We start from the raw sequence: 13,764 nt of genomic DNA, 5'->3' as shown, positions 1-13,764 counted from the left end.
TTATGCTATAGTGTTGTATAGTGGCCTTCTACCAATTTCACAATAAAACTATGGAGTACCAGGTACATGTATCCATGGCAGTGTTTCATTTTGCCTGATGTATTTGCAGCATTAAAAGGGTGAAAAAAGCCTTTAATGAGCTACAATTCTTTAATAGTGTTAGGGTAAATATATGTCTTTAAGAAAAATTAATGAGCACCACTGAGCTGTGTTAGGACCAAGGTACAAGTCACTAAACTATGCTCTCAGTGGAAACACTGAAAATCCTGACCCACAACAGGTCTGTATTTCAATTAGAACTAAATCTTGGGACTTTCTATAGCTCTGTATTTCCTTCACTTTAAGCACCACTCTCAAGTATTCAGACTTTTAATGCCACAAATATAAAGCTGTAATTACCTGTAATACCCTCCAGACTTATCGAGACTCCAGTATTCTTTTTTATTGTTTGTTTATTATCATGTTATTAAAATAGTCTGGTAGACAGACACTTTCCTGTGTACTAGCAAAATAATATCTATTGTTCATTCACAAGCAATTCAAGGAGGACATTTGAAATACTTGTTCCTTATGTAACTTCTCAGTGCTGTTCCTGTAGAAGTCTATATGAACTCTGGCATTGACTTCAGCCAGGGCAGGAGTAGGTCCATTATGTGCATCAGCATTTCTACTGTGCAAAAAAGCTAGTTCATCAAGTCAACAAGAGACAGACAGCTTCTGACGTACATAAGAATTTGCATTTAATCTTGTGTGGTAAGGCATGGGGGCCTACGTAGGGACAAACTTCTTGGTAATTTTTTCTCTGTCCTCTCCCCAACCCCTCCCAAACCAACCACCAACAGCAAAAACTATACCTCTCTTCTTCCCTGCTACATCACCCTCTTCTGATTTTCTCATCTTGGCCAAGTTCATCATCTTCCCAGTCACACTGGTTGCAACATGAAGTAAACTAGGACTTCTCTCCACTTACATCTTTCTCAGTTTCTTGTTATCCTTCGTACCCCTACACTGAGGCCCATCAATTCATACAGTAAAAACCCCTGTTAAGCTTTCTAGCGCAGGCTATCACTAACTCTCTTTTCTGGCATCATGGACTTCCACCTCACCCTTAATCTATCCAAAATACAGCTAAGAATCCCTTTGCTCTGACAATGTTCAGTGCTTCTTCAAATCCCTTACCCTTTATCAAACTCTTGGTCCTTGTATTCTGACTCTGACAGTATTTCTCCTAAATGGGTGCATCTACACATGCAATTAATGCCATATGGGTTTACTCTGCAGTAATTTACTGCAGAGTGAACCCACCCTGGGCAGGCATCTACATTTACGGCCATCTGGGAGCAGATTTGCTCCTTATGGCAGTCACCTGTTCCTGGCCTCCGCCAGCCCTGCACCACCCCCCTGAAGAAACCAGGGAGAGCTGGAGGCTTCAGCCACAGCTGTCTGGGGCAGGAGCCCTCTTTAAAAGCCAGCCCTCTGTGCTGCTCCCTGGCCACCTGCATTTCTGGCCTGGAGCAGGCTGCAGCAGGCTGGCATAGCCCTTTGCAATTCTGTCACCAGAACCCATGCCCACTGTCTGATGGCTGCTCCACCCCCACTTCCCAGAGCAACAGGCCATGTCCCGGGCTCCTGCTTGCTACCCTACTCACCGCACTCACTCACTTTGCCTCTGTAGTGACTGCCGCCTGGCCCAGGTCAGCCTCAGCCCTGCCTGCCCCCTTGCACTGGGTGGCCACCTAGCCAGGCTCACCATGGTGTCTCAGGCCCCCTGCCACCATGCTTCTGCCACCTAGCCCATGCTGCTGCCTGGACCCCAGCAGGGACACTGAAGATGCGTATGTGGACACCTCCATCAGTGCCATCCATGAGCTCCACCGTGGCTCTAGCCTCGCCACCTGTGGACCCACCCGACCAGCCAGGATTGATGGCTGAATGTTGTCCAGAGCACCTGAGACAATAAGCAGTGGCTGGAGTCCTTTTGCATGACCCAGGCCACCTTCCAGGAGCTCCTCAATCAGCTCTGCCCACACTGGGAGCAGCAGGCCACCAACATGTGGCAGCCCCTCCCTGCAGAGACTTGGCTGACTATCACCTTGCTCAAGTTGGCCACGCCTGCCAGCCTCTGCTAAGTTGGCCACCTCTTCAGGGTAGGCAAGGCGACCGCTGGGGAGGCTATCCCAGAAGTGGTGGCAGAGTTCTGTGCCCTGGGGCCTCCCAATGCATCAGGGCATCCCTAGCTGGGACCTACATCACCATCACCTGCCCACCCCACATCAACCACCTCTAGTACAGCTTCTAGGGCTTTCACTCTGTCATGCTGCAGGACATTGTTGACCACCGTGGCACCTTCACTAACATGAGCACTGGCTGGGCAGGCAGCATCTACGATACCTGCGTCTTATGTAACTTTGCCCTGCCAACCCTGGTGGAGAGCAGCCACATCACACAAGTGGTGCCAGACCTGCAGCTGGGCAAGGTGACAGTCCCAATCCTCCTCATCAGGGACCTCACCTATCCACTCCTCCCCTGATTCATGTGGCGCAACAGCAGCTGACTAGACCCCCACCTGCTGGCAAGAGGCAAGCTACTGACCAACAAAAAATACTTGTTAAACTATCACCTAAGCAACTGCCAAAGGAGTGTACCTTTGGGTGCTTGAAAGCCCAATGGAGGTCACTCAGCTACAGGCTAGAGGTTGATCTGGAGAACATCACCTCTTTCATAGTGGCAGCCTGTGTGCTGCATAGTATCTGTGAGACAAGGGGGAAGGTTTTCAGTCAGTCTTGGGAAGAAGACTAAAGGGAAATGAAAGAAGCTGCACAATGTAGATGAAGATGAGCGGGGGAGGGGTTAGACATTCGGGCACACAGCAGAAGGGGAGCTGTGATCAGAAATTGCCTGGCAGCACACATCATGACTGCTCACAAGGAGGAATGTGCTCTGTTACTGGATAGTTATTATATTTTATTTTGTATTCCCTATTAGTTTGTAATTGAATAACATCTTTCTGAGAAACAATTTGAGATACCTTGTTGATAACGGGCTCTGGGGGAGGTCTATGTATGGGATGAGAAGAGGACATCCTCCCTGCAGGAGGGAGGGGGTGCTGTGGGTGTGGGGAATGGGGGATGGGTCTGGGGTAGGTTGGGGTGTTGAGTCAGGGAGGCGCCTTCAGAAGAAAGGTGTTTTAACAGAATACCGGGAGGGGGCGTGGCGATGGGTGGGTATATGACTGCGGGCCCTGAAAAAAGAAAGTTGTGGCAGAGGGGGCAGTGGGGTATGGATAGGGTGGCAATTAATGGCCGATAAAGAAGGGATAAGCTGCGTTTGCATGGTTTACAAATGTGTTGCCTGAGGCAAAATTGCAAGCATGCTTGAAGTTGTTTTTTTAAAAGCATACAAAGACGGTTCACCCTTTGGATGCTGGAATTAAGGGGTGCAGTCCCCACGCCACCCCACACGGTGCAGGGAGAGAGCTTCCCAAAATAAGGACCCCACACTTTGCCTGTGCCTGGCTCAAAGAGACTTCTTCAAGCAGATAACAATATCTTACAGTGTGCGAACTAGGGGCTTGGCTCCACTAGAAACCCCGTGAGTCGCCCTCTGTGATGGGAGGGGGAAAAGGGGATACCATGTACATTTGTTGGGGACAGCATCAGGAGACAGCACCTGGCAGTGAATAATTAGGGGTTGTGGTGGCCACGCTGCTTCCTGCAGTGCAGGGACAGTGCTTCCCAAAAAGAGGATGCCACACTTTGCCTGTGCCTCCCCCAAAGAGGCCTCACCAAGTGGGCAAAAATATTTCACGGAGTGCAAATTAGGGGCTCCACTGGAAACCCCAAGGGGAAAAACAAAAGCCATCCAACCTGACCTAAAAAAATAAACCAATCACTAAATACATTCCTAAATTGCCCCCTGCTATAATTTACTACTAGGATGTGAAGAGGGAACCAGTTATGAGGTGCCCCCTAGCGTCTTTTACTAGTAATAGCATATTAACGCATAATGAGACTTAAACACGTTAAATAAGGTTCATGTTACATCATTCGTTGTGGTACATTATGACAGAGGAAAAAACCTAGGAATATCTTAAGCTAGAAAAAGCCAATACTGTGCACAAGCACCCTATTAGCCAGTGGAAAAAACTGATGGAATGAGGACTCTTGGAGAACAATGATCTTTTAAATCACAGGAAAGAGCCCTCCATTTGCATTTAGCAGGGCAAAGGAAGCCTTGGTCTCTCTTAGTTTGATAATTCTCTGTCCCTGATGCCAAGGAAGTTACAGATGGATTGAATCGCATCTCCTGCATTGGAATGGCTTCTTTCAATTTAATATTAGCTGCCCTAGCTGAGTTGAGGGAATAGTCTAAGATGTGAAAAGAAAGTCTTTCTGAAGGAATTAGTTTGAATCCTTTGATAGCATTTGCTAACAGTTGGATTGCCCAACTAGAAACAAGTCTGAGGGATCTCAAATCTTTACTGTTACTAACAACTTAAGCTGCCTTGTAATCAGAGAGACTTCCAATAATTGAACTGACTTTATAAATCCTATGATTGTAGTTGCCAAAATGAGCTAATGGGTAGCATTCCGGCTGAAACAAAATATCATTACAATTAATGCATATTCGACTCTTGCATGTTTAGGAGGAGAATACAGGAACAGGGAGAATTAAGTATCCTCTCTAGCCTCAACAAACTGAAGTCTTGGCCTCCTCTCACTCATCCATGTCCCATGTTTCTTTCAGCAGTTATAGGTGGAAAAGTAAAAATCTAACACATCCAAATGTTTGGCCTTTTGGTTATGTTTTGCTTTGATTTCATGGCAGAAAGAAACCAACACAGTATTAAAAAAAATGTATTCCAGCTAATGACCACAAAGGGAAATAAAAATCTCTGCCTGCTGACTTTGGCTGCTTGCAGTCATGGAAAAAAATGGTGCTTTACTTTAAACTCAGCTCGCTCCTGCACTGAGCCCAGCAAATGCCCAGAAGAGGCAGCCTGTTAGCTGCACCTGGCTTTCCCAACATCTGTAGAGATCAGGTGCCTTAGTGGGGCATTTTTGGCACTCTTATCTAATAGCTGATTGAATCAGCTTTAGCTAAAACTGCCAAAAAGCCCAGCTGAAACGCCTGATCTCTACAGACACTAGAGAGCTGGGTCAAAGTAACATGCCGGTGCTTCAGGTAGAGCATGGTTGTTTTTTTTTCCACGTATGTCAGTGCCTCCTTTGTTTCCTGAACTGAGTTTGAAACACTGGAGTTTGCATGTCTTTCAAGTAAGGAAAAAAGAGCATTCAAATAAGTACTACAAAAAACTAGAACTCTTGGTTCCAAAATCATACCTTTCTGTAGACCAACTGGGCTACCAAGTACAGCCCTGAAACGTGGAAGATACCGAATACGGCTACCAAGTACACCCTTCAAATAGTACTAACCTTCCAGCATCTGAGCCTGACTTAATCTTATGTCTGCAAAAGGTCTGTTTGGAACGCAGCACAGTATTCTGCATGAATAAGAAGCAAGTTCAAAGAAACAAAAAACCTCACACTTGTTTGCTTCTTTGAACTCTAGTCCTCTTCCTATAACACTGGAGAAAGCCACTGGAAATGCCATTCAGACTTATTAAGGCACGGTGTACGCATTACTGCCCACCTCCATGTGCTACTGGAGCTGCTTTGGACAAAGAGGCCATGTCTACACATGCTTATTAATGCAAAGCAATACATTCCAAAGCTTACTGCTCCAGAGTTTGTTGATCTGGGAGTGCCATTTGTACATGCACCTGGAACCACAGCACATCCAATGTGGAGGCTGCTCTACCTGGCTCAGCATGCTACAGAAAGGCTGACTGCGGCATGAGGGTGATTCAGTACAGGTCTAGCCAGCAGGCAGCCCCCACACTGAAGCACCCTTGTGCCCCAGCCAGTTGGGGCAGAGTCTATATGTGCACTGCTGTGGATTAAAAAACTCTGCAGCAAGATAGTACTTGTATTTCATAATAGGAGTGCACTTGTAAATGTACAACATTTACTGCACAGCTAATTAGTCTACTGTGCAGCAAACACCTCATGTGATGCGCCCAAGGAAAATTTGCAGTATCTAGTTTCCCCCAAGAGTTTTTATGGGAGAGGGCAATTTCTACTTGAAACTTCACAGAGATCTTTCAATGGAGCCTTCAGGGGAGATGCAATGAGTCAGCACATTTTCCCACACAATCCTGATAGTTTTATGTTATCAGCAGCCAGGATACCTGGGCCAAAGCAAACTTTGAGGGTATGGCTTTCCAGTAAGTTGAACTAATTTGTACTAAAAACTTCACAGTAGAGGTGTAAACAGAGCATTCTATCTGACCTTGTGTGATGCTATCTGTGTATGATGCATTATAAATATTTATGTTTCCATCTGTTGCTGTTATCACTCTTCTCTCCCCAAACCAAACTGACAAAGACATCTGCTTTCATAATTTTGCATGACATTCCTGAAGGGTCAACAAACAGTAACATTCTGAACTAGGAAATAATTCTGCAGTCTGGTCTGTCTGCCAAAGTTTTGGGAATGTTGGAAATTTCCTGAAAATCAATTTTTGGGGGATTCTAAAATCACGAAAAATGGTATTGATAATGTACTTTCTTTCTCAAAAGTTTCAGCCAGATTTCTACAAAAAAAGAAATAATCACGTCTAAAAAAAATATAAAAAGCAAATGACATTTAACCCACCGTGCAGTATCTGTGAGACTCTCATTGATGCCCAAATGTATATCTTGTGTTGTAAGAAAACAAGGATGTCCTCCAAGGAGAGCAAAACCTGCAAAGATTACAAAATTGAACCACAGTAATCTTACAGTTATGACTGAGATTTTAAAACTACTCTTATGCCACAGGTACTTGCAATAAAACAAATAAAAGGTGGGCACCCCCGTGTTTCAGACAGTTAAAACCATTCTTAATAAAACACCAGTAAATGCACACCAAACTGAAATCTGTCCAAGTATTAATAGTCTCTCAGGACCTGCGTTAATGGAAAAAATCACTCAAGTTAAGGATTCATATATATTGCCTCAAGAAGCACTAAGGCAATATGTTAAAAAATGAATTATTCTTTTCTCATGCCAGTGTAAACCCACTCATTCAGTGAAGGCCCACACCTATGTAAAGCTAGTTTAAAGAAGACAGGATCAAGAAAATGAAATATATAAGCTTCCGGGCCTCTTCCTCACTAATTTTCACAATAGGAAACAACCCCAACAAATCTACTATCATGATAGCACATCTTGGGCAGATCAACATTGTTGAAGTAACAGCCCACCTTCTGCAGATAAGAACTACATCCAGTAGTTTAAACACAGTATTATCTGGAAAAAAAGTCAATCGAATTTTTTCAGTTGGGGAGAACTTCTATAAAGTATAGAAGAGTTTAGATGGTCTTGTTTGGACAGTTCTAATCCAAAAAATGCCTCTGCTCAGTTGCTCTGTTACCTATCAGGGAAGTTTAAAACTGATCAGCCTTGTTCTCACCAGCAGATGGCAATGCAGTCATTGCCATTACTTCAGCTTTTAAAATGTGTTTCAAAAGCCTGTAAAATATTAAAAAGCTATTACTACCACTATTATTCTTTAAAAATGACTGAAGTTATGGTGAATGATAGTACGTAAAACAAAGCAACTATGCTCCAAGCTAAGTGCGAAGACACCGTTGCAATGTCCTTGCAGAGCTCTACCAAAGTACCCGTGTCATGAGGTTAAAATAAAATGACTATTGCTAAAATCCCAACTCCAAATGGATGGTAGGGATGGGGCAGTTTCTTTGCCCCTAACAGATTAATCCCATCTCTGGATATAGCCAAATCAACCCTGATAGGAATGACCCTTGACCCTTTGGCTTATAAAAGTAGCTTTGATGAGAAAACACTGCAATTGGAATTCCCCATATAAAATCATATATCGGTTTGTATTTCCATTCCTAGACCATGCCAATTCCCAGTTCCATTCCTAGACCATGCCTCTCTCCACTCCCTTCCCACTCAGTGCATATTAGCTTCAGATCACGCAAAATTAATATCATGTTATATTCAACAATATACTCAATAGGTATGACTGTTCTCATGCCAATGTAAATAAGAACCAACCCCACTAAAATTAATGGAGCATCCTTGCAAGAAGATCAGAATAATCTCCATGGTAATTTTTTAATACTTAAATGCTAATTTTTCCAGGAATAGCACTGCATATACACTGGGGGGAGTTACTGTCTCATCCTTTCCTTATCCAGAAGCATATGGATTTGAAAAAGGGAAGACAAATTACTAAGTTTTCCCTGGAATAGCCTTCTCCTTACTGCAAGACATGCACAAGCACTAGCACTAGCATAAAGGTGGAATGCTAAGGAGGAAATATCTATGGGAAGGGCTCTTGTTATATCATTGGCTGCACATCATAACATCTTTATACAAGACAAGGTTTAAATTGAAGTCCCCACACAGAATTGCATGTTATAAAGCTGCAATTTATTTTTGTTGACAGTGCAGCAAAAAATCCTCTATAAAAATGTTGAGTATTTAGAATGGAAAATAAGGTTAAGTAGTTACACCATGCCAACAGTTTCCATGGCTGCCATTTTAAGAAGAGAGAAAAAGTACATGTGGAAGGTAATGCATATGCATATAAGGTAGCATGTGCCTTTAGTAAAATTATTTTTTCAAAGGGATCTCATGTGATACAAGACAAAACAGAATTTGTCCCAGTGGACACATCTACATGTGTTCTTTAATGTGCATTAGCCTATTCAGTGCGCATAAAAGCATCACAAAAAATTATGTGCTTTTACTAATGCACTTTAAAATAGGCCAATGCACCTTCTTCTAGTACCTCACAATGGCGGTACTAAATTTCATGTGCATTAATGAACGTGTAGACACACCCAGTACGTTACACAAAGCCACTGCTTAATTCCACAAAACATCTCCTAGATGAAGTTTTTGTGAGGCTCTTCCAAAAATGAGAAATAAAGACTTACAATCAATTGACTACATTCTATAAGTACAGGGAAGGTGGTATAAACACTCCCCGGAATGATGCAGATAGGCTGTAAGGAGCAACATTCGTGTGAACCCACCCAATGCTACTGGAAGGATTTTCCTGAATAAGTCACTGTTATAGGGATCTGAAGACACTCCCAAAATCTCTGGCATAGAGAGCATGCTAGGGACAAGACAGCAGCACATGACACTTCAAAGACTCAGAGCAACAGGGATACACAGGGAGGCTGTCTAAATCATGCCTGAGACTTGGGGAACAGCCCAGATCAAGACAGCACAAAAAAGAGCACCTATACACTTGCAGGGAGGGTGCTCTGATGCGCTGTAATTACAGTACATTGGAGCAGACTGAACATGATAATTACTGCGCTCCAGCAGAATACAGCATCACATGTATCAGTTTCCCTGCACTGAGAAATGGTGGTAGGGGAGCTTTAACTAAAGCTCATTTGACAAGCTGTAGCTAAAGTGCCTCCACCACCATCTTTCAGCTCAGGGACGCTGATACACATGATGCTCCAGGCACTTTAATTAGAGCGGCTCTTGGAGCTGCTCTAATTAAAGTGCTCCCCCCATTCCCAGAGCACGTGTATAAACAGTAAAAAGCACTGTAACCATTTTTGTCTGTGCTATGAGTTCTGAGCTATTTCTCATGAGAGATACAGCAGAGAAGCTTACCTATGGAGAACACACATAGGCACACCCCATACACAGCTTTGTCCTTAACATGGACAGCCTGAGGATTGCTTCCTCTCTCATGTATCAAAGGAACAAGACACAGGACAACCAACTTCCTCATTGCCCTTCCACCACAGCATCTAAATTTGTGAGCACTACCTGCCAGAATTTGACACTTAAAAAGTACATTTGAAAGAGAGATTTAAATTTAAGTGCTCTATATAGTAACAATCCTGTGAACATTCCTAAGGTATGAAGCCTGAAACCTAATGAAAATTCTTTACAGATAGCTCAATAAGAGAAGGTTATGACACAGAAGCAATCCATCTTGATAAGTGTAGCCAGAGCAAATGCTATGCAATACTGGGCACGACAATAAATATCAGATATTAGACTTCCTGATATGCTGTACATTTATTCTCTCCACAAGGAGCATATAACATGTAATTGTAGGGGTGAATATATGTAGTAAATATCTTTGTACAGCCCTGGCTGTAATTCTCCTCTTACACTGAGAGTAGCATAACAAGGGGGAAGTTAGCGTGGGGCCCGTTACGGAGTCTTTGTAACAGCAGCAACACTTCTCCTCCTGCCCCCCTACGCTCTACAGCAGGGTTTTGCCCAGGGTACAAAACTTGTTCATAATACCTCTGCAAACTGGTTTGACTTGAGACTAACTCCATTGTAGCCAATGGCAGCTCAATGCAGTACAAGATTCAGATCAATGGTCTCCCAGACACAGAGAAAGAACGTCTGAGGAGTTATTCTCCCTCTGAATATTATTTACAGGTCCTCCCCCATTTCTATCTTGTGACACAGTCAGATTCATTAGCTTTTGGTTCTTGACACTTAAGTTTGGGTACATACATATTTTAAACGCATGGTGAAGAGCTAGCATAAAGTTATGTCAAAGTTGTAATGAGACCCAGCATGGCATTCACCTTTCTAACATGGCCAAGAAGAGGATGCTTATTTTAAAAGTAATGTTTGATCATGTGAAAAGTGCTTTTTTCTAATATTCAAGGATTGTGCCAATTTTAAAGAGACTGTGAATGGGACTTTCAAAGCAAACAGATGCTGTATTTCCCAGTATTATAGCCAGCGGGCATGTCCACACGAGATGCTTAATAAGAATCAGTCTAATTCTACTACACATTAGTGCAGCTAACAAAAACTTTGCTAATACACTAATGCACAGTAGCTTTAGTCTAATTTGCATTAAGCGTCACACAAAAACCATTCATCTGCACTAATGCACAGTAGCATCGATTATGGAACATTAAGTTAGTACCTGTTATTACAGGTACTAAACTTAATGCGCAGTAATTACAGTGTATTAATGGATGTGTGGATGGCCCACTGATAGTAATACATTTGGTAGGCTCTGCAAAACAAGGATTTGGAAGTTATTTGCAGTTCTACTTAACCACATTTACTTAATAGCTTTAGTCCTAATAACATGCACTAGAAGTCTTCACTGTACTGATTTGACAAAACTAATTCAGTCAGAAGAACAAAGTGAAAATAAGTAACATAAGAAATGATTCATTACAATTTTTTCATTTCATTTAAAATCCTTTCAGAATAATATGAGTTAACATAATACGCTGAAAGAACCACAACTATAACATAAGTATCATATAGCATTACAAATTAACTTTCATTTACTTATTTTTTAAGAACAGAGTTCTTTAATGGCAGGAGTTTTTCAAATTCTTCCACAGTGGGCACATCTCCATGTTCATTAGTGCACCATCACTACAGTGCATTAAGTTAGTACCTGTAATAACAAGTACTAAACTTAATGTGCCATAATTGGTGTTGCTGCACATTAGCACAAACAAACACTTTTTTGTGATGTTTAATGCTCATTGGACTAAGTCTACTGCTCATTAGTGCAAACAAATGCTTTTTTGTGATGATTTATGTTCATTGAACTAATTTGCTGCACATTAGCATGGTTTTTGCTTGTGATGCAAATGCACAGTATAATTAGTCCAATGGGCATGAAGCGTCTTGTATAGACCTGCCCATTGTTAGGAAACAGCAGTGATTTCTCAGATGCTGAACAGTGCAGTTCTTGCAAACAGTGCTTTAAAAATGGAATTCCTTTTTACTGAAATACACAACTTCCTTAGTAATTGTACCAAAGCTACCAGAGTACTGTAGTGTTTTTTTTCACGTACCCAGAGGGACAGATTATCAGGGCCTTGACAAATATATGACCTTTTCTAAGACTTGAAGATTATTGCTCCTGAGAAATACCATTTGATACGGATTTTGAGTTTTATAAATGAACTTCGCAATCCTTAATTTCACACCAGAAAATTGGTATGAAATTAACTTGTTTAGCTAACAAGGACTGGTGTGACCCTCACATTTGATATGAACTTTCAGTTTGACAGGGGGCTGTCATTTTACCAGACATAACAGCTGGAGAGGATAAAATTTCCATTGACAGAAAAATAGCTTTGTCTGCTAAAAAAACCCAAACATATCTTAGAAGGACTTGTCTACCATGTGGAGTTGAGATTAATTAAGGTGAGAAGTTAATGCACTAAAATGAACTGTACTAAGCTCCCATATGGATACTCTCATTCAGAAGTAAATTAACTTTAGATCACTAGCTTAATCCTTCTTGGATTAACTTCACACCTTTAGTTCATTCATTTTAACTTTCTTGAGAGCCACCACATGCAGAAGTCATTAGAAGTAACAATCGAAATGGCAGTTGCCTGCATATGCATGTGCCAGAGGGAAGGGAGGGCGCAGGGAACTGCTTGTTCATCAGCTGCCCAATGGGTGAGTATAAGGGGCAGCCCTAAATTGAATACCATCTGGCATTCAAAGAGCTGAGCTGACTTGAAAGGGAGTCTCAGGTACAGTAGACAGGGTAGAAACACCTATAGAAGCTGTGTTGACTAGGACCTGGAGTGAGCAGGGCAGGGCAAAAGACAGCATAAAGACATACGGCCCCATACGGGCAGCCTGTGCCATCAGAACTTTGGATCTTGGGAGACTTCACAGGTTTTGGAAGCTGAACAATCTACTTCTTCCTCCCCCAACCTTTTGTTGTTGTTGTTGTTTACTCTCTTTCCTTCCAGAGAAATGTGAAGGTAACTCAGATGACTTCCTTGTCCCTCTGTCTGGAAGGAGTCTAGGAGATATAGGGCCCAGTGTTGTTTAATTCTTCAAAATAAATATGAGAAAGGCAACAATGTCCTTATCTGCTGAGTTTTCAGAAACTAGCTACCAAAATGATTGCTTGGAAGTGAGATTAGAAAGATTAGATTTGCACCAAATGATTTTGGGGTCAGTACTGCAAATGTGTAAGCATATTCCTGGCTTATTTGCATAGTCCCCATTAACCTCAGTGGAACTATCATATAAGTAAAGTTAGGCATGTATTTAAGAGCCTGTAGGATTGGATCCTAAGGGAAAAAAGTTCCAACGTCTTATTTTATGAGGCTAATACCTCATATTCTGTACCAAGTATTGATTCTTGGGGCTGTCAGGAAAGCTAAGGTGGACATAGAGCTAGGACTAGCGTCCATGATCAAGGATAATAAAAAGTCCTTTTTCAAATATATAGGGAGGATGAAGAAGGCACTGGGTAATGTGGGGCCCCTGCAAAGTACGCTGGGGAATCTGGTGGTTGCGCCAGAGGAGAAAGCGGAACTCTTTAACCAATTCTTCACCTCCGTTTTCTTGTGCAGGGACTGGGACTTCCCCACTGTGATGCCAGACGGACTCAAGGGGAACGCCTCCAGACCTCAGGTTGGGGAGGACCGGGTTAGAGAGCTTCTGGAGGGCTGGACGTGTTCAATTCAGCGGGTCCAGATGCTCTCCACCCCAGGGTGTTGAGGGAGCTAGCTGGAGTTACTGCAGGGCCCTTGGCACGGCTTTACAAGCGCTCGTGGTGCTCGGGCCAGGTGCCAGGTGACTGGAAAATAGCTAACGTGGTCCCCATCTTCAAAAAAGGGAAGAGAGAGAACCCAGGCAACTATAGGCCTGTCAGTCTTACCTCTATCCTTGGGAAACTCTTTGAGAA

General features: G+C 42.7%; 1 protein-coding gene across 1 annotated transcript in view; it reads right to left on the bottom strand.

Moving 5' to 3' along the window:
• Positions 1-13,764, bottom strand: part of OTC (ornithine carbamoyltransferase) — a gene marked incomplete at its 5' end in the record, with an annotated part of 48,157 nt that overhangs the window by 31,356 nt on the left and 3,037 nt on the right. The window contains one exon of the mRNA XM_019523868.1: positions 6,718-6,805. Coding sequence (XP_019379413.1) covers positions 6,718-6,805 — 88 coding nt within the window. The remainder of the gene's footprint in view (positions 1-6,717; positions 6,806-13,764) is intronic.

This window comes from Gavialis gangeticus, unplaced genomic scaffold, assembly GCF_001723915.1.
Source record: "Gavialis gangeticus isolate Ggan-Ray unplaced genomic scaffold, GavGan_comp1, whole genome shotgun sequence".
Taxonomy (NCBI): Eukaryota; Metazoa; Chordata; order Crocodylia; family Gavialidae; genus Gavialis; species Gavialis gangeticus.
Note: the sequence above shows the minus strand (reverse complement) of the source record. Positions and strands in the feature narration are given on the sequence as shown.